Raw genomic sequence first — 26,056 nt, 5'->3', positions numbered from 1 at the left:
TTGATAAAGATCTGGATGAGTGCCTTACAGGTACTCACAGTTGTTCCAGAAGACAATTATGTGTGAATACACTGGGATCATTCTACTGTGTCAACCACAGTGTTATCTGTGCAGAGGGCTTTGCTCTCAACATGCATAGAAAATGTGTTGGTAAGAGGATAAATGTAAACAATTCTAGCACAATTAATTTTTTTCTTCATGCTATGCAATGTGTTCACTTTCAAACATCATGTGCTATACATCTCTCTGTTTGTTTAAGTCGATTAAAACATATGCCCCATTTGCTGACCTGTTCTTAACATCATGCACTTTGTAGCTTTTGCCCTAGCAAAACATTCTCCAGATCTACTTAGCCATAAATGTTCATAGCTATGATGACTCTTACTCTGGTGTAGAATACAGTTAAAATGGGTCATACCAACATTACCATTTTATCACCTGCCTTTGTATGGATGTTTACTGATTTAATCTGACATTTACTACTTGTATGCTGTTGAGATGCAACAGCTTCGTGCTTTTATATTATGAAAGCAACACAAGCCATTGCAGCAAGGAATCTGTTAAAAGGAATCCGTAATACTAGTAGGTGAGGCCCGTCGCTGACTGGGCAAAGTCATTTTGCACACATTACCCTGCTAGGAAAGTTTAAGAAATGAAATCCAGGAGGCCCTCTAATACCGCAGGAGTTACATTTGCAGAAACAGCAATATTGGTGTGCTTTCTCTAACCCAAAACATGGAGTTAGGTTTCTTAGCTAAACAATCCCCTAAACAATCCACTCTCATGGTGAGTGTGGATAGAACAGCCTGCATGTGGCGAGTGGCTGTTTAAACTTTGCACCTCCCTGCGTATCAGCTGAGAAGTGTGGGGAGGTGTGAAGTTTAAATAGCCACTCTTTCTTCATCTCAGCTTCAACATTAGTCTGGATAAACGGCAATGCAAAAAGATTTCAAACCACCCTGTACCAGTGGAGGTAAGAAGTACTTGATATATCAACCTGATAATGACATGAAACTGCATGGCTACAGGGTAGTAATCCTGAACGTCAGACATGTGCTGTGTTGTGTTTCGTTATACCAGACTTAATAGAAACCTGAAGGTCCACTGTGGTCAACTGTCTGGTAGCTCCAAGCTCATTATGTGAAAAGAGTGGCAGCAGATGCAAAATCTGTCTTGTTAGTTTGAGATATAAGAAGTTCGTTTTTTTAAAAAATGTACCTATGCAAAAAACAAAGTACGTCTTCTACAAGGTTGGCCCTATGATGAATTAGGGTGAAGTGGGCTGACTCAGATGGTAGGCTGTGAGCCTGACAGCTCACCCAGAAGCCTCCCTTTCTGCTAAGGAAAGTGAAATAGCACCACATTACTTAATAGAAAAGGAAAGAATGGTGAGATATTTAAAAGGAGGAAGGAGTGTGTGGGGGGGGAGGGAGAGGAAGGGAGGGAGAATTTTAATAGGAAAAAAGCAAAAGGTGAGGGAAAGGAGGAAGTACCATTTGGTGCTCTACTTTAGGCAGGGAAATAGCACGGGGCTGCCCTGCCTTCTAGTTCAGATTTGCATCATATCCACTATAGCACAGCATCTCTCGTAGATAAAACAGACTGAACTTTGTCTCTGACACATATTCCCAATGCACGTGTTTCCTGTCCTTGTGTTTGCCTTTGCTGTACGTGTAGCACATGGGGTACACTTGTCATTGTTAACATTTTCTTGGCTTTTTTCCCCAATGCAAGGAAAAACCACTAATATATTATAGTTTCTAATCTATTGAACTGCTGTCTCAGTCCCTCAGTGCAGCCATAAGGAATCCTTGGCCAGCTACACTGCTTTTGTGCTCCATCTTGAAGTATTTGGGGGGGGGGATGCTAAGAACTTTGAATATCTTGTCTACAAATTATACATTCCTAATGTTCAAAGTTTTTTAATAATATCAGTATGTGTGACTGTAGTAAAGAGGCATTCCATTTTGCCTCCACCATAGATCACTTCAGAAGAATATTGTCCCTTGGATTTCCTTGAGACAAATCATAAAAGATTTAAATTCCAGTTGCATCATAAGTAGATTTCCAGAATTCTTGAGACTCAGGCATCATGAAAAGTCACCTTCTGCTTATGCAGCACAAACACATAACTTCTGTGCACTTCCTTGAATAAGTATAAAACGATTTTTACACTTTAAAGCTCCCTGTTTACCACAGATAAGACCCCCCCCCTCATTTTTGTTGAATATATTTGTGATATTAGGGATGTGCACAAAACTGGTTTTTCCAGTTTGGTTCAAATCCAAACTGGATTCAGACCAGACTGGACCAGTTTGGTTTTGCCCTCCTCTGGACTGGGGCCTGGCTTGTCTCAAATTTGACATGTTGGGCCCAGTTTGAGTGATGCAGTGGGTTTCCATAAATGTTATATTAGTAAAATCAAAGTACTTACTCCCACCGCCGGCTGTGGGGGTACTGTGGCAGCTATCTTGGCACTCTGTGCATGTGCAGTGGCCGTGTTTTTGGCCTCCACGCATGTGTACAAGCCATTTGCGTGACCATGCAATTGCATGGTTTTGTTTCAAGTTCAAAACAAAATGCAGACAACTGAAATATTTTGTCAAAACAGCAGTCAACCTGGTTGTTTCAATGAAACAAAACTCAAAATGTTTTGAGTGCTTCAGCCATAGGGAGCAATGGGAAAACTCAAAATACCCCATTGTTCCCCATAAGTAAGCTCCTAGGGACTCTAAAGTGGGTTTGGTTCTAGGACATGATGGGTGCTACCTACCACCCAACCCACAAAAGAAATGGGCAAGCAGGTGATTTTAAAAAAAATTTTGCTCCCCCCCCCCATAGGATCAGAAGCCATTGCCAGAAAACCAATCAGCAAGGGAAAAACAGGCCTCAAAAATGGTGCTTGAAACATTAAAATGTTTCAAATAAAAACAGGGTTGTTCTGTTCCAAGCTCAAAACAGGCCCATTTTGTTTCAATCTCAAAGCACAAGAAGTTACCCATTTTGAGTCAAAATGCTTTGCACATCCCTGCTAGATAGGAGACCTCTTGGGAACCCACATAAACCACTCTGATCTCCTGAGAAGAATGGGATACAAAAGAAAAGAAACAAAAAATAAAATAACCCTGTAAGGAACTGACCCATCCAATTCATGTGAGAGAAATTATCACTGAGTCACCCTTCCCTGTTACCTGCTGAGCTGACCGGGTTTAAACTTTATTTAAAAGAACAGACAAATCTCTGGTAGATTGTCTCGCTGCATCCAAGCACTCCTTGGTTAACAGAGTTCCTCTGACGGGAATAGGAATGCTAAAATTTCCCATCTCCTCTTTACTTTTCTAGCAGGCAAGTATAAAAACGTGGTACCAATTATATATGCACTAGTATTTTTAAGCCAGTTAAAATAACGGGCGCTAGTACCTTTTTTGTTTTGTTTCCTTTATTCCTTCTCTCTCTCTCTCTCTCTCGCCCTCCTTTCCTTCCTTTTATTTTTTTCCTCTCTCTCTTTATTTCCTTCCTTTTCTCTCCCTCTCCCTCTCTTTCCTTTCTTTCCTTTCCTCTCTCTCCCTCTCCCTCCTTTCCTTCCTTTCTTCCACCTCTTCTCACTTCCATTTTTCTGTTTTCTTTCTCTTTTCCTCTTTTCTTTCTTTAACGGGCTCGCTCTTTGGGGATGGCTGCTCCACCCTCCCTTCTGTCTTTTTTTTTGTCCTTCTCCCTCACTCCTTTCTCCTTTTGCTGTCTTCTTCCTTCCTTCTTTACTTCTCTCTTTCCTAATTTCCCTCCCTCCCTCCTTGTTTCTTTTGTCCTTTTCCTTCCCTTCTCTCTTTTCTCTCCTTCCTTCTTTCCATCTTTCTATTGTCCTGTCTCCCTCCCTCACTCCTTCCTTTCTCTCTCTCTCTGTCTGTCTCTCTCACACACAATTTAAGAATAGGTCCATTCCCTCTTCCTTTCCTAAAACAGCTGTTCTGAGAGATTTTAGCTATTCAAGTGCAGATTCGCGGGGTGGATTCGAGGGACAACCTGACATGCATTTGCGCACACATACTTCTCCATCCCCTGAGCAACCCATATGTGAAAGCCTATTATATTATTGCCATGTGGTAGTGCCTCTAGCTGGCCTGAGGTGCTGGAAGCGACACTGATACAATAGGGGCAGTGTGCGTTATGACGGGGTGGGCAGGCTGTGTATGCCGCGCTTTCTTCTAGAGACAAACTCCTAGAGGGCATAATACCTACTCCGACCAAGTAGGATCCCAAGCGTGGGTCTGGCCATTTCCGGAGGTGTCACTGAGTCAATGCTGGGAACCGCCTTGGGGAGCCTTTGCCAGTTGGTGGAGCGCACCCGGAGGATAGATGGAACAGCGGCGCCTTATAGAAACCACTGCCCTTTGTAAGGTATGACTTCTATGTGCTCAGGCACCGTCAGGCACACAAAGGTCGCATCCCGCAGCCACGTCTGAGGCAGGGACCCATCCCCGTCTTCCACCTTTTGCACCCACAGATATTCTGCTGCTCATTCGTGCTCTCTTTCTCTCACCCCCTCCCCCCACAGGATGCTGTATCAATTAAAGTGTTTGGCCCTAATTGGTGATGATGAGCCACTCCTCCCGAGAGATGCCTACGGTAATTAACAATCCCTGCCCCACCCGCTCCCGGCCCATTTGTTGTGCTGGCTGGAGGCAGGCCTGGCTTTCTGCCCGTCGGCTGCTCGGGAAGGCTGCTCTTTATTAAGGGCTCCCGAGGTGCAGGTGAGGGGCGGTGCCTTTCTCTCGGGACGCTGGCAGCGGCCTCGCTTGCTCTTGCTTGGTTGGCTAAGTGGAGCCTCCAGCTTCAGGGGTAGTGTACCTGTCTGAGCAGCTGCTGTTGACGCTAGACAAACAGAGCTGGGGGTGTTATGTGAATGCTTTTCCTGCATGCTCTGCTTGTGAGTTTCTCTCAGCCCGCTCTTGGGAACAAAGCTCTGGACCCGATGGGCTCTGGAGGCCCAATCCAGCCAGGCGCTTCTCCGGCTATAAAGCCCTCCCCGCTCCGCACGCTGACTTCTTCACCTCGCCCTTGGAACGCTCAGAGGAGAAAGAGTTTCTGAGCAGCTGCTCCTGTGTGTTGGTGATCTCGTGGCGGCCGTTATTATATATATCATTTGTGGTGTGCATGCTCCAATCATGTAGGTTGTTTTCCCGCCCTTGGCCGTCGGGAGGGGGGTGGGGGCTTATAATTGGGCCTGTGGGGGGGGGATTGTGAATTTCACGGTGTTTTTTCTCCCACCACTTCTGATGTTTCTGGGCTAGTTGCGCCTGGGCTGGACTCGCCCCCTCTCCCGTTTGAATGTGTGTGTGTGTGGTTTTTTTGTTTGGCTTTGTTGGTTTTTGGGCAGCTGGGCGGGGTGTGTGTGTAGTGCTTAATGTCAACTTTGTGTGTGGGGGGGGCGGGTTTGTGTGTAGTGCTTAATGTTAACTTTGTGTGTGTGTGTGTGTGTGTGTGTGTAATCCCCGCCTTTCCCCGGTCTACGGCTGGTTCCGCTGCTTCCGCCTCTGCCTTCGCCGGTTTTTTGATTTTGTTTGTTTGCTTTTTGCTGACTCTGCCTTCCTCTGGATTCTGCAGCTTCAGGCTAGTTCCACTTCTGTTGCTTCTGCCCTTCTCGGCTCCCACCTCTCTTTCTTTTTGTTCATCATGTTTGTCATGCCGGTCTCTTCTCCCCACTCTTATCTCCTTGCCGCTTTTGCTTTCTCACTCCCGCGGGCCCGTTTTTTTACTTATTTTTCCCCTTGGTCTTTTCTGTTGGTTCCCCGCTGTTCTCTCGGTTCTCACGCTGCTGCCACAGCCCTCCCGGTTCCTCCTCTGCCGCCTCAGCCCTCCCGGCTCCCCCGCTGATGTCTCTGTCCTTCCGGTCCCCCTGTTTTCGTCTAACATGACCGCCCGTGTCTGCCAGTTTCCCCCGCCGCCTCTTCCCTGTCTTTGCAGGGCTTCCCCGGCTTCTTCGCAGCAGCCGCTTCTGGCCGCCCAACATGGCCACCTGGTCGCTGCGGTTGTGTCTCCCTCGGCGTGTTCTGGGCATGGGCGGAGCGCATGCCCAGAATGGCCGAGGGAGGCATGGACACACGCCTTGGTGTCCACGGATGGACACCAAGGCTTTTATTAGAGAGGATAAGTGGAGCTGTAGCTGGCTGTTTGGGGACATGTGAACTAGAGGCTTCTCCCCTCCCCCACCCAGAGTCAGTCAAACAGTCTGAGAGGGCTTGTACAACAAAGAAAACAATTTATTGCAGATAGATAGATAGATAGATAGATAGATTAAACCACTTCAGGATACATGTTGCTGTAGCAAATCATATTAGCTTAAAAAGAGTATTCAAAATGCTCAGATGCTCTCAAGCGGTGCTTAACTTGTTCATTACTAGACTGAAGTTGGATTGCAAAAGCTGGTACTTGGGAATACAAAGCAACAGACACAAACGAAAATAATTTTGAATGCAAGTCTAAAAACACTTTTTCCTAAGTCTAACCTTAGGGAGGAGAGTTGGTCTTGTGGTAGCAAACATGACCTATCCCCTTAGCTAAGCAGGGTCTGCCCTGGTTGCATAGAATGAGAGACTTGGTGTGTGAGCACTATAAGATATTCCTCTTCGGGGATGGAGCTGATCTGGGAAGAGCATCTAGGCTCCAAGTTCCCTCCCTGGCATCTTGAGACTGAGAGAGATTCCTGCCTGCAACCTTGGAGAAGCAGCTGCTGGTCTGTGAGGACAATACTGCGCTAGATGGACCAGTGGTCTGATTCAGTATATGACAGTTTCCTATGTTCTTATGTTAACCTTCTGAAGCCATAAGCCTTGGCTCCCTCCTCTTGGACCTCACCAGGACCTAGGTGAGACCAATTCCCTGCAATACCTGGCCCAGGGACTTGCAGAACGCGCCCTGCGAGGACTTGGCAAGACTCTATTGCTCCTTCCTCACCTGGACATCCCTTCTTCTTCCCAGAATCCCTTTTGGAGCCCTCTAGTCCTGCCCACTTGGTTACTGATTGGTTCATAACCTAGGGTCTCCAGCCTGTCAATCAAGGTCAACTGCTTTTTTCCCCAGTTAACTCTATCAGTGATGACTGGCTGCCCACTACAATTCCATTTTACTTGTAATATAAACTTGTATTTACTTGTAACCGCCCTGAGCCTTTTGGAAGGGCGGTATAAAAGTGTTAATAATAAAATAAAATAAATAATAAATGAATAAAAATAAATAATATGACAGAGACTTTGTAAGAGATGGAATAGATTCCTGGAGAAAGCAAAACCTAAAAAAAATTAAAAACCCTGAACAAATTGCTTTAAGTAAAACAGATGTATTCAATAAAATTGAACTGAAGTAATCTGAAGAAAGAAAAGAATCTTGAATAACTACAGATGCAGCACAAGAATATATAAGAGTGTTGGTTAGCTCAGGATAATTTTTAAAAAACCATGCTGTATTTTCAGGAACTGTCAGGAGCTTTTCTGAATTACTCAGAATTGAAACTCCATATATGAATGTTTATCACAACTTTGCAGTGTTGGTCTGATGTTATTAATTATCCCCAGATGTTATACTAGGTTTGCAGCACGAGTAGGTGCATCTGTGCTGAAACAGCCATGTTCAATAGATGTGGTGCAGTTTTGCCAAGTGTCTCTATGTTTTGGCACTATGACACCACATGGCAATTCTGCTTCATTGGAGCTATAGCCATCCTTATGGAGAGGTACTTTGTAAAAATATTTCTCTTCTATTCTCTAGACTCAGGGCATGTCTACCAACTGGGTTTGTTGTTGATTAAAAAAAAAAATTCTGAAAGGGGGGGGATGATAGTCCTGGCAATATTTTCTTTGGAATATTCATAATATGCAGTGAATTATGAAGTTGTACTTGCTATGTTGTACTTGCTATGCAAATACGAGTTGTACTTGCTATGCAATCACATGCCTAGGATAAGGTGGAATGATCACTGCACCAGAACAACTTTGCAGTGTTGGTCTGATGTTATTAATTATCCCCAGATGTTATACTAGGTTTGCAGCACGAGTAGGTGCATCTGTGCTGAAACAGCCATGTTCAATAGATGTGGTGCAGTTTTGCCAAGTGTCTCTATGTTTTGGCACTATGACACCACATGGCAATTCTGCTTCATTGGAGCTATAGCCATCCTTATGGAGAGGTACTTTGTAAAAATATTTCTCTTCTATTCTCTAGACTCAGGGCATGTCTACCAATTAGGCATGTACTTGATATATCCGACAAAGTGGGTTTTGGCCCATGAAAACTTATGCCACAATGTATTATTAATCTATAAAATTCCATGAAAAACATAGTTGTTTTTACTACAACAGGCTAACATGGATACTCTTCTAGAATTTGTCTTTATGGATATTGTATCTTTATTTATTTTATTTAGCACATTTATATACCACCAAACAGAAGTGTCTCATGGTGATAGACAATCTTGAAGTTCTTCATTGAAACCCGACTAACCTTTGCTTCTTAGGTAGATGACTTCTTAGATAAAAGGAAATTCCTACATTCTCTTCTTCCCCTTGGGAGATGTCACAATGGGAGAAATTCCACTTAGTTTTCATTGTTTGTGCTGTGCCATCTCAATAGCAGCCCTTTGTTGTTTATAAGATATTAGGGCTATTCACACAATCATCAACGTGAAGGTAGGAGGCATCAATCCCAGCTATTAATGATTGTGAGAACTCATGCAAATCCCTCCAATTGAGCTCACTCAAATGTGGGTAGTCCAGCTTCTGTACCTTGTTCTTTACTGAGGTAGGAGCAAAGAGAAGCTGTCCTACCTAAGTGGGTTGATTGTGTGGGTGCATTTGCTGTTCCTAGGAGTCCTTGCGAATGACTAGCCATGTTTGTAATAGAGAGCTGTGGCTAGAGGGGCTGCCATCTGCATGCACCACTCTGCATAGCACGCACACTTGTCTTTGCTTGCAATGCCTTCAGTAGGGCTGGGCTCACCTCTGGCCCCTTCATGGTCAGTCAGAGGATGGCTGATGAGTGATAAGGTTTTCCATTCTCCAGGCAGAGCAATACATGCTGGGAAGCCCCTCTTGAACCCTGGAAGACGTGCTATGCTTCCAGCTCACAGCTCCCATAGTCATCTGAGTGCTGAGTTCACAGACCCAAACAGAGGTTCTGCTCATCTGTGGGAAACAGGGTAGGAGCTACCCTCCCCCATAAACCACACCCAGATGATCATGTGAAAGGCCTTAATACTAGTAATAAAAAGCTTTATTACATAAAAACAAAGAGGCTGCAAGTGAGAATTAGATGCATAAGAACATAAGAATTGCCTCCCTCTGGTTAGATCTAACCTCTTTGATCCAAGGTTAACAATTAGTCTTCGGCAGTAAGCAACCAAATGGCACTAGAGGCTCATAAGCAGGACATGATAATAATGGCATCTGATAATCAGAGCTGTATTACCCCTGAATATGGTGGCTGCAAATTGCTCACATGGTTAATATGTAGCTGTGATGGACCTGTGTTACATTTAATTTGTCTAATGCCTTTGATGCAAGGGATCATCATCATAACTTCTGTCAGTCCATGAGCTAATGTATGAATGGTGTTAACAAGTCATTTCTTCTTACTGTTCTGAAGTCCTACCTCATTTCTATAGGCAGCATGTGGCCAAGATAGAAGAAAAAGCTGTCCTGCCCAGCTTTTTCTCCTACCTTGCTTCCACACAGTCACCTTTCCCTCTTCCTACCTAGTTGTTTGCTGCCACACAACCAAAAATTGGGAACATGCGCAGCGCCCAAACCTTGTCCTACCCAGTTTTTGGTTTTGTGAATGACCTCAGTATGTACACTGCACAGCCTGTTAGAATTGTGAACTGTCAGGGACCACCAGCACAGGCTTAAACACCCAGTAACAAGCTGGTGTGCACATGTGTATGTGTATATTTGCCAAGAGAGAAGTGCAGAAAGTCATTTTTGTGGTGGACAGACTGACCACAAGTCCAAACCAATATATAGTTGGAGTCCTGCGAGCACTCAGAAACATTCTGACTGAAGCCATTAGTTTCTTTGTCTAAAGCTTTGCAGATGTTCACAGGATGCAATCCTAAAATGGAGTCAATATTAGAAAAGCAAATTATCTTCAAAGATGCACTTTAAAATTTCAGCCCAGGTTTCAGTATGCTAATGTGACCATATGTTGTACATATTTAGGAACTTGCCATTTAAAGCTGAATATGGCTTATTAATGCTACTGCGTGTTGTGGGAGGTGGGGAGAAAAAGAAAGAGAGAGAAAGGCAGAATAGGCTAGGTGACTAATCTACCTGAAGATTTGATGACTGGCCTGCAACTTATCTTACTTACTTACACTACCCGCTACCGAAGTCTCTAGACAGTTTACAGCATAAAACAAACCAAGAATACAACAAACTAAGAATTTAATGGTTAAAAAATATATAAATCAGATTAAAATATCCATTAAAACATACCAACTAATTAAAAAGCTTGGCTGAAGAGATGTGTTATCTCTTCCACCTATGCCCACAGTCCTTGGGCAACTACAGAGAAGGTATGCCTTTGAGTTGCCACCAGATGAGCTGGTGGCACCCTTAGATGGATCTCCCCTGCAGACCTTAATAGGCAGTGAGGTTTATAACAAAGAAGCTGTTACAGGCTTTATAGGTAATAACCAGCACTTCATATTTTGCCCAGAAACCTATTACTAGCCAGTGTAGATCTTTTAGAATCGGAGTAATATGGTCTCTACGGGATGTCCCAGTGACCAATCTAGCAGCAGCATTCTGCACCAATTGCAGCTTCTGAACTATGTACAAAGGCAGCCCCACATAGAGTGCATTGCAGTAGTCAAGCTTGGAGGTTGGCAGCATGTGCACCACTGTCTTAAGGTCACTCACTTCCAGGAAAGGGCTCAGTTGGAGAAGAAGTCAAAGCTGATAAAAAGCAGTCCTGGCCATTGCCTCCACCTGAGAGGATTGGCTTCAGAAGTACTCCCAAACTGTGAACCTGTTCCTTCTGGGGGAGTGTAACCCCATCCAGAACTGGCAGATCTATCCCATTTCCCGAACTGCAGCTTCCTACAGTGAGTACTTCCATCTTGTTTGGATTCAGTCTCAGTTAGTTATCCCTCATCAAGGCAGGCATTTAGGAAAGTTATGCCATTGTCTGATGAAGCCGAAGTAGATTTGTGTGTCATCAGCATACTGATAACACCCTGCACCAAATCTTCTTTTGATCTCTTCCAGTGGTTTAATGTAGATGTTATAAAGCACTGAAGACAAAATGGAGCTCTGAGGGACACCATACAAAAGTTCTCATTTCATAGAGCAGCAGTCTCCAAGTAACACCTTCTGAAAATTGCCCAAGAGGTATGAATGGAACCAATGCAGATCAGTGCCCCCTACACCCAGTCCCTTCAAGTGATCCAGAAGGATACCATGGTTGATGGTATTGAAAGTTTCCAAAAGATCAAAAAAGTACCAACAAAATCACACTCCTTCTGTCAATTCTCCTCTGGAGATCATCCATGAGGATGACCAAAGCTGCCTCCACCCCATAACCTGTCTGAAAGCCAAATTGAAATGGATCTAGATAATCTGTTTCATCCAAGGCCACCACCCTCTCAATCACCTTGGTCAATCACAGGAGACTGAAGACAGGCCTATGATTGACTAACTCCGAGAGATCCAGTTTTGGCTTCTTCAAAAGATGTCTAATAATTGTCTCATTTAAACCAAAAGGCATCCTACCTTCCCTCAGAGAAACATTTATGATCTCAGCTAGGCCCTCTCCAACAATCTCCCTGCTTGATAATATAAGCCATGTTGGACAAGGGTCAAGAGAACAGGTGGTAGGATGCACAGTTCCAAGCAGCTTGTTCACATCCTCAGGAGTCACAAACTGAAACTGATCCAATATAACTGCACAAGAGGAGTTACTGGATACCCACACTAAAGACTCTGCACCAACAATGGAATCCAGGCCAGCTTGAATACAAGAGATTTTGTCCACAAAAAAACTAATTAAAAGCTTCACAGTGGCTAACTGATGGTTCCAAAGCCAAAGTGGAAGTGGCCTGTATATGTTTCCTCACCACCCTCGACAATTCCACTGGACGCGAACCTGCGGGAGTAATATGCGTAGCAAAGAATCTCTTCTTTACCTCACATATTGTCAAAGCATAGGCCTTCAGTTGTGCTCTGTGTTGTAATCTGTCGGATTTGAACCAAGTCCTTCTCCATACCAAATCAAGTGTGTGACCAGCAACATGTGTTGGACCTGAGACCACTTGGGAAAGGCTCATAGTTATCATGTCCACTATGAACTCCCGAACTGCTCCTGACAGTTCAGTCCCAAAGTGAACACTGAAGTCACCCACCACCTGGTGTCTCCAATGCCAACTCCACAACCAAATCCAACAGCTCAGTTAGGGATTCTTTTGAGCAGTGTGGTGATTGGTACACCAACAGAAGTCCCAGTCTATCTCTGGTCCCAAGACTCAAGTACACACACTCAATATAAGCAGGTGCTCTGACAGGGATCCTGGTAAGGGATATAGTATTCTTATAAACCATAACCATTCCACCTCCCTGCCCACATCCTCTCACCTGCTCCACAGCAGAGTATCCTGTCAGAAGAAGCTGGGACCAAACTGGGACCAATGATATTTCTAGGGATTTTTTAGCCCATAGTCCAGTATGCATGAGCTATAACATCCTGTATATACTTTTCTTTGAACATAATATTAGATTTTATTTTTGGTACTATTCTTAGTTTTCTTTTAATTTACTTCTCTAGCATTTTTCAAATTTCACATTTTCATATGACAAATATTAAGATATTGAAAATATTTGTTTCATGATGAGATTCCGCTTGTTTCTAGACAGGTCACCATGTAGCATATACATTTATTGAATTTTCTTCTCACAACTAAGTCTCCATATTCATCTGAAATCAGTCAACATGCAATTCAAACCTGTGAAATTTCTTTGTCTTGTATATATTCCAGGGAAGGAGCTATTTATAAATCTAGAGATGGAAAAAAATAATTGGAGTCCTTTCAATTTTGTTTTCACATTTCCATATCATTCTAGTTTTAATTAAATGTTCAAGGTCACTTAGGAATGCAGTTTGCATTCTGACTGTTTTCTTCTATCTATAATTTCTGACAGCGTTTGGGTACCATTTTATTTTCTGCTTCTGGGTATATATTTCTGTTGAGACCTTCTCCTGATTTTTGGTCTAGGTTTGCTGGTGTTTGGGGGCTATTGAAAAGAATAGCCCACAACAGTTTAGCCCACAACAGTTCTGCTCCTTTGAAAGCTTTTGTGTTTTCTTATTGTCCTTCATTTGACCTGTCCTCGCCTTCTCTTTTTCCTCCTAGCTGGTTTACAGCATCATGGCTGTTTTGTGCATTCCTTGGCACAAAACATTTTTGTGTATTCCTTGGCACTGGATTGAATGTCCTTCTTTATTGCCTTTGTCTTCCTTTCTTTTTCTTTTTAATTATTTAGTGCTCTGTCTTAGAGATGGGCTGTATTTGTCTAGAACACATACATGGATTTTAGGGTGCAATGCTAACAATAAAGTCTGTATATTATTTATGATGTGTTGGTTGAGAAATTATACAGCCAGATTTTCTGAACAGTTGTTAGTGTATGGGCCACGCTACACCATGGGAGGCTTCACATAATTGCCCTTAAGTCAGTAGAGCGTAAGTAGATGGGACCCAGTGGCCATGCATGCTCCCTTTGGGCATGTTGACTGAAGCCGTTGGCACACCTGGTTAGCAACCTCTGCCTGAGATTCTACCAAGAATCTCTTCCCAACTTCAAATCAAAGTGTCAAGTTTGGCAGAGATTCTCGGTAGAACCTCAGGCAGAGGCTGGTAACTAGGCACATCAGTGGCTTCAGAAGACATGCCACATGGGAGTGCACATGCTGCAGGCACTTCCAGTTCCCCCCTACTTACTTTCTACCTACTTACGGAAAATTGTGGAAAAGCTGCCCTAAATGTCAACTGTATAGGGGTGTGTGTGTGTGTTTAAAAACATAATTAGCACCTGTTGGGGTGCTTAATTAGGATTGAGACCATTGCAGATGGGAGATGGTATTTAACCCTGCCCCCTTGCACTGCAATCCTGACACCAAAATGCTTTCCCCACCTGCTCTTTGCCTCAGGAGAGAAGATACTGTTGATCTTGTTGCTATTTTCCTAGGATCATGCCCCTGCTAGTTGTTTTTTTAAAATATGTCTTTGTATGATTGATTCATGACCTGGTTGTGGAATAAATCCCTAAGTGATAAATAATAGATCATTGGTATAAATCCCTGCTCACAAAGCAGATGCAAAGCTTCCAGCGTGCCAAGGTCTCCTGCTCCCATGCCCCTGTACTTCTATCACCATCATTATCTGTGTTATTGAAACCATTATATTTACATGCACAAAACTTCAGTTCATAATGAGAGCAATGGTGGTGGCTGGCAATAGAAGATGAAAACAGCAATGATTAGAACAAATTCCCTGTATTAAAGCCCAGGATTTCCAAGGACCAAATCTCATTCATTGATCCTGTTCATATCTGTAGTTCACATGAGCATGTGTTACTCAAGAGCTTGAAAAGTATTGTTTTGTTCTTTCTTCCATTCTGTATGGCTCTTATTCCAGGATGCTGTGTCATTGTACTCATGTATATCCTTTGTGGCCTGTTGCAGCACAGCTCAAGTGATTGAACAGCTTCAAAAATGCCCTAATGAACATGAAATCTGAATTATATTTGCAGTTTTAGTTAGGGGTCATTCTGTACATGTTGTGCAAAGCTTGCTATAGAAGCTTTCCTGTGTCTAATCAATTTTATCCACCTTGTGACCTTGATGAATGCATCATTCAGTTTAAAATCAAAAGAAGAAATATGTCTAATATGAAATTAAAGTATCTTAAGCTAGGCTGCACTGGCAGGAAGCACTGGAAATCGCTCTGTGGAAACCTTTCCTTTCAAATGAAATATTTTGTATTAAAACTTTTGAGATCTGTTTTGCTGTGGCAAGCTAGCAGAGATGAGTCCTTTGGGGCATTTTAAGCTGACGTCTGTTTTCTCTCGCAGATATCAATGAATGTGTAACGGATGCTCATACCTGTCAGAGAGCGGAACACTGTGTGAACACAATTGGATCATTTACATGTCTCCAGCAACTCAGCTGCCAATCAGGTTTTGAATTTAAGGATGGTGAATGTGTTGGTAAGGCCAGAATTTTGCTTATTATAGAATGAATTGTGATCTGCTTGATGCTTTTCCTCTCAGTACTATGGGCAGGTACACATAACCTGCCAAAAGTCAAGAAGAAGTCTGGGAGAGCTAATTGGAAGTTCCTGCAGTGAGGTTAACTAAGGCTTGAGGAGGTTAGCTTGACAAAGTTTGTAACAAGAAGTCAGTTTGGCTGGTTGTCAATAGAGAGGTGCGAACTGGTTCAGAGGTTCGGTTCAATGGTTTGGGGATTCGGGGTTGAACTGAAACCCTCCCCCCGATTCCATCTGGACCAGGACTGAACCCCGCCGCCAGTTCATGATTTTTTTTAAAAAAATAATAAAAATAATTTTGTATCTCTAGCCCCTTTGGGGGGCTTCCTAAAGGCTGCACGGGGGTGCTGCGAAGGTCCCCCCTCCCCTTGCCAGCCTTGGTAATCACCACCATGGCCCGATCTAGTGCCATTTTCGGCCCGCAAGCCGAAATCCTGGGCCTCCATAAGCTGGTGCGATGGCCATTTTGCCTGCTGCCGCACATGCACAAATGGCTTCTGCAAGGCCTGGCATGGTCCAGGGCCTTGCAGAGGCCATTTGCACATGCACAGCAGCCATTTTTAAGCACCCATTAGCACCCATCTAATGGGAGAATCCCCCAAGGCACTGTGCTCATCATGCAGTGCCTTGTGGGCTATCTTGAGCCCGGGAAATCGAGATCTGGCCTCTGTTGACCCATGCTGCTCCCAGCAGTGTCCCAGAGTAGTGCGGGGCAATTGGGTGTGGCACGTGGCTTGCGCACTGCAGGCAAAAAGAGCAATACTCTTGGGGAAGGTAGGTTGAACCCTGCCTTTCTGTCCTCACACATGGTTATGTGAATAACCCCTATGAATGTTTGGCATCCCTATGTTAAGGGATACCTGGTGTCCCTTAAAAACTGGAATGCCTGACTTCCTGATTAGTGTTCTTATATTCTCAAAATGGTTTCTGACATAAAATGCAGTGGCACATCCATTTTTAGAATATTTAGTAAGAGGTTAGTCATGGTAGAGGGCACATCTTTTTCTGTATCTTTGTGCATCTGCAATACAGGAGTAATACTTTTCACAGAGAATTTGAATAGCTAATATAAGATCACTATTGCAATGTAGCTTACATTTGATGGTGACAAGGTTGACACCTTGTGGGATGATTACATGTCACTGTAAAGCCACCTCCGAAAATTGGTGGCACCAACATTTGTTGAAGCTGCCTAAGAGCTTGAACAAACCCAATGGATTGTGCATCATATGGATTCTGCATTATTAGGGATCTGCTCTTTAAAAAGCACACTGTTTGCTAACAGAATCAGAAAATGGGGCCAAATTTATTAAGAATTGGTTTTATCTTTTTTTAAAGATATTGATGAATGTGAGAGAGGAACTCATAGCTGTAAAATAAACTTTGTATGTCAAAATACAAAAGGATCATTCTATTGTGAATCGAAGCAGCGATGCATGGATGGATTTTTACAAGATCCAGAGGGTAATTGTGTTGGTGAGTTTAATTTGAACACTATATTTCTAATATAAGTGAGTTCCATATATTTTTACATTACCCATTTTTGATCATGTTTAATGTTCCTTAAAGTTCTACATTTCTTCTCTAGAACTCATTTTCCTAAAATAAAAAAAAGATTAGATTTACATAATGTTGAATTTCTAAATGTTAGCTTAATAGATTCTCATCAGCCTGGAATTTATTGCAACATACATCAAAACCAAATGGAAAGGAAAGGAACAACAGCTGGAAGATGGGTCTCTGATTAATTTAATAGCTGGTAGTGATACATTAATATATTATATTCTCTTTCACAGATATTAATGAATGTACATCACTTTCTGAGCCATGTAAACCTGGGTTCAACTGCATCAATACTGTTGGGTCTTATACTTGTCAGAGGAACCTCTTAATGTGTAGCAGAGGATATCATTCCAATGAAGATGGAACCAGATGTGTTGGTGAGGCTCTGACTAAGCTGAATATTTGGCTTGATTTAATGCACCTTTAAATTCTAGTGGTTACACTCAAATAGTTCTTGAAAAGATTCTGTACATGTGCATATCCAGCATTCCTACAAATATATGGAAGGATTTGTTACAAACTTTTTTTAATGCTAGTGATGACATCTAAATGCTGTTCTGGCTTGTGATGGACTATTTTAGCTTCCACCATAGGATATCCAACTACATATTTTCCCCACCTGCTGTATGTGTAGATAGATTAGAGCAGGTCTGCCAAACTCATGAGGATTTGGCAGTGAAATTCTTTATTGAAAAATGTTGCTTTTTTTCTGAGTATTATTATTAATCAGGTGAAGGCTCACACCAAGTACTGAGAAAAAGCAATACTGATGTTGTTTTGCAATGATCACTATCATCATCATCATCATCATCATCACCATCATCATCACCACCACCACCACCACCACCACCACCACCACCACCAAAAGGAATAGCCTGGATGGCTGAACAAACACATATCATATAGTTGTGACATTATTTCAATTCCTTTCTTTTCATGTCAATGCCCAAACACATCGCAGGGAATGTAATGTGCGAGTAGCCTCTGCTTCCTATTCTCACTGCATGTTGCCCTGTCCCCAAATGAAACCAGTGCATCTCTTGTCACTGGAAATTTCATGAACATCTGGCTTTCATGCATTTTTGCACAGGAGAGATGTGCATGTGATAGACAACACAGTAAAAGGGAACGTTACTCAATCTGCTTTTTCTGTCACATATTGCAATGTGTGAAACATCCCTCCATACTCCATCTGTTTGGGCTTAGGACGAAAATGATATTTGTGAGGTTTGGAATGTATGAGAGGCCATCTTTTGTTCTTGTACTTTGTAAAATGCCAAGCACATTGATGGTATGATATAAATTAAGAATTCGATGCAATTAGTATAGTTAGACTAGTTCCTATTTGGGGGTGTGTGTGGGGGCAGGGGTTCAAATAAATTGCATAGTGCTGCAAGTGGCAGTGGCTGTGAAGTGGAGAACAGCACAAAAAGCAATGCTGCTGAACAGCAATGGAGCTGGAAGCAATGGAGCTGGAGCTGGAAGGTCACACTCAGGCCAGCAGCTGTCACTTTTCTGTGGAGAAGGCAGAAAGGTTGTGTCCATGACCATATGGGTTGGCGTTGGGGAGGACTTGCGGGGAGGCAAGCTTCTGCCTGCCTCCCCACAACCGGAGTTGCTGAGATATAAGGACGTTCAGAATGGTTCAATGTCGAAACATTTTGTTGTTTCAGTGCCGAAACATTGATTCTTTTTTGGCCATTTTTGGTCTGGGTTTGAAATGTGTGTTCTGTGTTGGGAGGGATAGATTCTCTTTTACTGTGTGCTTCTGCAATGTTTTTCAAGGGAGGGTTACAAAATGCATTACACTCTGTGACTGCAGCTTGTTCCGGCCAGAGGAAACTCAAAACATAAAGATAAATAAAGCGTACCGGGATCTGTGAGAATCAATCTATCACGAAACAATAAGATCCCCCACCAAACCAAACACTAACTACGTAATGAAAACTAAGCAACAACTTAATCCAGTAGATCTATGATTGCAAATATATATAATCTAAGGCAAGACAAAACACACGATTGGAAATGATATCAGTGAAACAAACATATAGCATGAGTAATGATGAAGTCCATAGTGTGAAGATCGATGTACTACATAAACAATTGAGTCCACATCTCCACAACAGTGACCTGGTGTCCTCCATTTCAATGTAGGTCTTTCTCAAGTGGAAATTGGTCTTCACAAAGTAACACTAATCCACATGCTCCAAAGTCCTAATCTTTATCTTTACAGCCAACTCTATTACTTCTGGAATTTTCACTCCAAACGCCCTTTGCGTGGTCATGCAAATGGTCTCTGTGCATGCTTGGAGGCCGCAGGTACAGAGGCCAAACTGTGCCCAAACTGGCCCTGCCTACCTGGAGGAGGCCAGCAGGGGTGGGGGGAGCCATCGCTGCCCCCACCCCACCTCGCAGCTGCTTCTGCGGCCATTGCCAGAGGCACTCGTAAGTACTTTATTCCCGCCCACCTACTCTATCTTTAGGGAAGCCCCCTTGCCCCCACTTTACTAGTAAAGGGGAATCCTCACCAGATTCCCCTTTACCAGAAATTTTCTGAGCTGGCTCGGTTTGAACTGGACCTGGATTGGTTTGATCTCAGACTAGCCAACGCTGGTTCATTTTGACCCCAAACCCGCCTAGCTGAGCCAGCTTGACATGAAGCCCAGCTCGAACGGAGCCAGCTTGCACACCCCTAGTACAATGTCAATGACTAGCAGAGTACCTAAACAGGGCTCAAGACAGAGTGCTACACAAGCCATTCCTGCTTCTCCTGCCAAGCAATGGGCTCTGCTAAGAGTATGTAGCACCCATATGCGTGATCATTGCTCAGTGGTAACCATTGATTTCTACTTTGTTCAACCTCACCCACCACCACTGGGTACAGGAAACCTCTTTAGAAACCTGGCATATACTGAACTACAGAAATCAGAACTGTGGTGTTTTTGGAAAATGTACAGATCCTGTTAATGTTAACAAGGTGTATTACATGAAAGCTTTGGGCCCCTGGGTGTATAAACCAACCACCTCTGCCTAGAAGTCTAAATGCTCTGGTATGGTTTATTTAAATAAGGGAGAAGTATAAAGAACAAAACCAGAAGGTTTTTGTGACTGCAATTTCCTCTTTTCTCTTGTAAAGAGGTATCACTACGGATAATTGTATTTCAGATTGGATTAATTTATGGTAATATAAATAGATCATCTGGACAAGTCTCTACAGCAGAAGTGAATCTGTGTGGTTGCTTTCTTTTGTTTGGAGAATTCATCTTCCCAATGTTCATTCTCTCTAATTCAGTAGATTGGTTAGCAGCACCAATCTTCATCCTATATTTAATTGAAAAATACTGTAGCTATCATGAAATATTGTGTGCTTCTGACTGAATAATAATCTGGACCTAATTAAAGGCTGAACACACTGGAACACACAATTTCACAGAAACTAATCAAACGGATGAACAAATGAGTTAATAGCAACTAAAGTTGCTAATTTGCAGATTTAAATCTGTATTAAAATTAACTTCTTTTTTTGCTTGCTCTGATGCAAGGAAAGAAGCAGAGGCAGCATTTTAATAAAAAAAAATCTTTCTTTTCACTTATTGATTCATAATAAGGTGACTTTTATTTAAAAGGTTGATTATTAAAAGAGTAAAAGAACAGGAAATATCTTAAACTAAATTCAGCTTAAGTGCAGATTTCAACTATATGAACATTTATGGCATTTATTTATTTAAAGGGTTAGCCACCTTTCCATGGAAAAAGGACAGGAGAACCTCATTATTCGTGGATCCGCTATTCGTGGTTCTGCCTATCTGCGGGTGTTTAATAGACACTGTTTCCATTATCTGTGGATACTAATGGGATAAAACCCATGTATCCGAGGTTCCTAGAGGGCCGGAGGTTACTGCAGAAGACACTTCCGGCTACCATTTTGTCTTCAGGAGACAGGAGTATACAGGAGGAGGCATTTTGTGGCTCATTTTCTGGGAGGGGAATGGACTCCTGTGATATGGGTGGTTTGGGGGGCCATTTTGTCCTTTGGAGGGCATGCCTGGGCACATGGGGGACCCATGGATCACACCACAGTAAGTTTGTGACAGTTTGAGGGCCGTTTGGGGGCTTCTTATGACTTTTCCCTCCACCTTAGAACTTAACCCCTCTTTCCTCATAGCCCTAATGTCTCATTACTGCCGGGTAGGGATGTGCAAACAGATTTGATGTTGAACAGGTTCAACATCAAACATGCTTGGTTTGATAGTCCCGTGTCAAATCAACCCCCACCCCACCCCAGTTCAGTTCAGCATGTGACCAAACCCCACCAGCCATTATGGGGGTTCACAATCCTTTAAAAAATGTACTTACCCCCTCCCAGGGGCTTCTCTGAGGCCATGGCGGGGGGGTCAGGTCTCTGGAGGTCCCCCCCACTGGCCATGATGTGTAAAATTGCCCTGTTCAGGAGCTCTTTGTTCCAGAGCTCTGTTCCAGGCCTCACTCCTGTTGTGGTGGCCATTTTGGAGGCTGATGCGCATGCCCGATGGGCTTCTGCATCACCTGGTTCATGACTTGGCCATGCAGAAGCCCATTAGGCATGCATAGCAGCCTCCAAAATGTCTGCCATGACAAGGGTGAGGCCCAGAATTGGCCAAAGACTGCCAAAACAGGGCGATTTCACATATAATGGAGGCTGGAGGGGGAGGGGGGACCTCCAGAGGACAACCCTCCCCCCCACAGCCTTGGAGAAGCCCACCAGAAGGAGTAAGTACAACAAATATTATATTAAAAGACATTGTTCACGAACCCTCCTCTTATAGTGAACTTACTCTTGTATGACACAATTTGTGCAACTTTTGCATTTATGCTAATTGTGCAAATGCAGCATTATTAGGCTGATGTTCTCTTGCACAATATATGAGCCACCTTCTTAGTGGAACATAGAAGAGGAAATTTTATCTTGGAACCAGGTGTTGATTTCCTTTAACCAATATGCTTCTCATACGCCATTCCAAGGTGATTTTTAAGTGTAAAAGAGAATAATGCAGCCAATATCTTATATTGTAGGAGCTATTCTACCACTCTACTACATATTTTAGATTGTGAGCCCTTTGGGGACAGGGATCCAACTCATTTATTTATTTATTTATTATTTCTCTGTGTAAACTGCCCTGAGCCATTTTTGGAAGGGCGGTATAGAAATCAAATAAATAAATAAATAAATAAATAAATATTATAGCCAGACAGTTAGGATATAATTAATAATGGCTATGTCCTGCATCATAACCTTTCAGAAGTACTGGCTGGGATGGTACAAAAATATAATTAAGAAATAAACAAATAATCTGGTCAGAGTGGATCTGCCCAATTCTGTGGGGCTTTAACACACAGGACAATTATTTATGTGACATTTATTTAACATTATTGTTAAACATAACATGAATATAATAATTATTTAACACACACAGCAATACTGATGCACAAAAGGGCTGTTCTGGTGCAAGATTCCCTTGTGTGATCGCAGCCCATGCACTACTTGCATTGAGAATAATGCAGTATATGTGGGACATGTCAGCCAATGACTGTTTAACATTTTTACCTCTTCCTTCCTTGCAGGAGTTCAGGGCAGCTTATAACATTCTTGTCCCCTGCATGTTATCCCAGGTGTAGCTATAATTGAACAGATGGGTTCAAAGAACTCGGGGGCCCCAGCTCACCCCTTCCCCATTTTCGTCATTATCTCCCTCACTCCAAGGGGCCACTGGCGAGAGAGGTAAACATGAGCCCCCTCTCCTCTAGCTATGCCCCTGATGTTAGCCTTACAACTCTGTCAGGTAGGATTGGATGATAAAGACATTGACCCAAGATATCCAATGAGCTTCATGGCCGAGCAGTAGGGTCACTGGAATCACATGAGCCAATACTCATTATCAGCTTGATGCACTGAAATGGGAGTAGGTAGGAGGGCTTACCTTAAATGAAGAGCCAGCTTCTGTATAGAAGGAGGCTGCCTTTCAAAATTCCACCTTTCCCTCCATTTCACTGCCCTGTAATGCACCAGGGCAAGAAGCAACATCATGATGTTGCATCCATTTACTGGTGCCTTACTGGTGGAGGGGAGAGGGGAGACCATGCCCTATAATTAAGGGTGTAGTCATTCCTCTTCTCCCAGTAATGTACCAGGAAAAAGACACAATGTCATGATGTTTCTTTCTGCTCTAGTGCATTATAGGTGTGCACCATGTAATGGACCAGGGCAGGAAGAAGAATGGAGGGAGAGGCAATGATTTGATTCACTGCTGATGGAAGGCAGCCTCTTTCTTAGGAGAAGTGTCTTGCTTTAAGATAAGCACCCCCCCACCCCCAATGCTGTTTATTACCATACCCATACAATTCATTATGGTATTAAATCAACTCTCAGTATCGGAGGGATTTTTCTCAAGAATTGTTTCCAGAGAAAAATGTCTGATAGGGCTTGCATTGCCTTGTACCCCATTATTGATATGATGTGACACACAGTCCTACTGATCAGGGATTTAAACCCAGTGCTCCCTAATCCTAGACTGACACTCTGACTACTACAGCATTAAATACTAAAGCAGTGATATCTGGACTAATGCAAAAAATGTCCGTACTGTGGGCAACAAGGCCACCACAAACTCCAACAAAAATGTAAGACTAATGGCTGCTTCTTAATTCTTAATTAATATAGTATTACTATATTACTATGTTAATATATAAAATATATAATATTTTATTTGTGTCTGAAAATATCATCTTTGCTGTTATGGTTATTATTTCCATATCAGTATATTTGGGTGCAAGCAAATGCACTTGTCCATATTAGAGCATCAAGAAGATTCAACTCCTTCCCATCCATTATATTATATTCTGATACCTGTATTTTAACAGTTCACACAACCTTTTACCTGGGTGGTGGAGAGGCAGGTTCCCACCTGCCAGCCCATAGACCAGGGATTCTCAACATTGGGTCCTCAGATATTTTTGGACTTCAGCTCCCATAATCCCTAGCCCCAGTGGCCTTTGGTTGAGGATTATGGGAGTTGAAGTCCAGTAACAGCTGGAGACCCAATGTTGAGAATTCCTGCCATAGATGATCAACTGACACACAGGTCTTCACCAATTGTGTGCCCCACATGTGTGCTAGGGTGGCAATTGGCAGAGTGCTGCATCCTCTATGGTTAGCTTTACCAGTGTTCCCTCTAACAGGGATTCCTAGATTATGCTGACTGCAACTCCCAAAAGCTGAGGATTCTTGGAGTTGTAGTCAGCAACATCTGGGTATCCCTGTTTGAGGGAAAACTGGATTTACCATAGGTCCATTTACTTTGGTAAAGCCCTGGGTAGAAGAGGCTGTGCTACCTAGTCTGGAGCGGCAAGGAGCAGAGGGCTCCCGGCACTCCAGATGACATGAGCTGCCTGAGTTACCCAGTCATGTGAACAGGCTTATAGTGTACAACTGACAACAATTTGCAGTTTCTGTACATCAAGGGTATGCCTGGAAATAGGAATATGTAAGAGGAGTCTTACTTTTTTTTAATAGAGAAGAGTTCTCTTTTTTAAATGACATCTTAAACTGACATTTTTAACTTGCATAACTGAATTTCCCATCTGCTATCAGAAAATGCTGGTTTAATAAATTAGAACATCACAAACAACAGAAGAGAAAAACAATATAAAATGTATAGCAACATTAAGGGCAAATCTTCCTGAAATGATTGGATCTTTTGTTTGGTAATTGGTACCAAACATGGAGTCGTTCTAGAACCTTACAAGTTGTATTTTCATTTTATTTCAAAGCCTGTGTTTGTCCATGAGAAATACAGAACTGCTTGAAGCCAACTTTGGGAATAGAGAACTGGTGATAGCTAATCACTTTTCCTGCAGTGTCAGGAAAAAGTTAATAGTGCTCTTGCTCCCTTTGACTCACGTAATGGAAGCTTCTTCGTTCAGTACAGCTGCCTGCAAACTGTGATATTCAGAGAGTTACCATCAACTTGGGCCACTGTGGTTAGAGTAATTGCTGCCTTTTGCATCTTTAGACGTTGATGAATGTCAGACTGGTGTACACCTCTGTGGAGAGGGACAGATTTGTCATAATCTACCTGGAGCTTACCGCTGTGACTGCAAGATGGGATATCAGTATGATGCATTCAGCAGAACTTGCATTGGTATGTATAGCACAGGAGGGAATGATATTGCTGATTGATGAGACATGGACCTCAGACCAGTATTTAACGCTGTTGTTTTGGGCACAATTATTTATTCCATGGCACTGTAGCTCAAATAAGATAACAGAAATTGCTTCTGGAACCACTTTCATGCACAGTGACCAGCCATAGCTTCTGTATTCATCAGAAGTATTTTTGAGAATTTGTCCCTACTTCAACTGCAGACTATTGATTGGGGTCAGTGGTGGGGGAAGCCAGCCGGCGGCCCATATTCTTCCTGCTGTGGTGGCCCCCCTGCCCCACCGTGTCTGACGTCAGATGTTGCTGCATCTGATGTCAGATATAGGGAGGCGTGGCTTAGCTTGCAGAAGGGCCCATGTGCCCCATTTGAGAGCAAATACTGGCCAGCACTGCTTTCGCAGCATGGCCAGGAGCTGCTTTCTCTGCCTTTAAAGGCAGGGAGAGCATTCTTGGCTGTGCTGTGAACATGGTGCTGGCTGATATTTGCTCCCAAATGGGTGCGTAGCCCCATCTGTGAGCAAAGCTGCTCCCCAGGGCACATACCAGACAGGTCCGCATTCATGCCACATTCCTTTAAAGGCAGAGAGAGCAGCTTCTAGCCATGCTGTGAAAGCAGCGCTAGCTGGTATTTGCTCTCAAATGGGGCACAAGGCCCGTATGCAAGTGAAGCCATGCCCCCTGTGTCTGATGTCAGACGCAGGGAGTGTGGCTGGGGCACCAGGCACGGCCCATGATTGGCAGCGGCCTGGGATCTTTGAACTCGTTCACTTAATGGTGGCTCCACCCCTGATTGGGGTAATCTAAATCCAGTTTTTTCCCTATAGGTTAAAAACTCTTCTGCTGTGTCTCCATTCTCCACAATGCTTAGTGTCTTCTCTCTCCAAGAAGAGAGACCATAATAGATCATTGACCAGGTTCTATTTCTGACACTGATATTGTAGTTCCATTGCAATGGAAAAGTGCCTTGATAATATGTACAATTAATTGT

The 26,056-nt window shown here is 43.1% G+C and overlaps 1 protein-coding gene across 1 annotated transcript in view; it reads left to right on the top strand.

The window, feature by feature from the left end:
• The window catches only part of FBLN2 (fibulin 2), a 165,652-nt gene that overhangs the window by 118,138 nt on the left and 21,458 nt on the right, over window positions 1-26,056 (top strand). The window contains 4 exon segments of the mRNA XM_053293430.1: window positions 15,114-15,248; window positions 16,646-16,783; window positions 17,104-17,247; window positions 24,919-25,047. Of these exon segments, the coding sequence (XP_053149405.1) occupies window positions 15,114-15,248; window positions 16,646-16,783; window positions 17,104-17,247; window positions 24,919-25,047 (546 nt within the window).

This window comes from Hemicordylus capensis, chromosome 2, assembly GCF_027244095.1.
Source record: "Hemicordylus capensis ecotype Gifberg chromosome 2, rHemCap1.1.pri, whole genome shotgun sequence".
In the NCBI taxonomy this organism is placed as follows: Eukaryota; Metazoa; Chordata; class Lepidosauria; order Squamata; family Cordylidae; genus Hemicordylus; species Hemicordylus capensis.
This window is presented reverse-complemented; position numbering and strand designations above follow the sequence as displayed.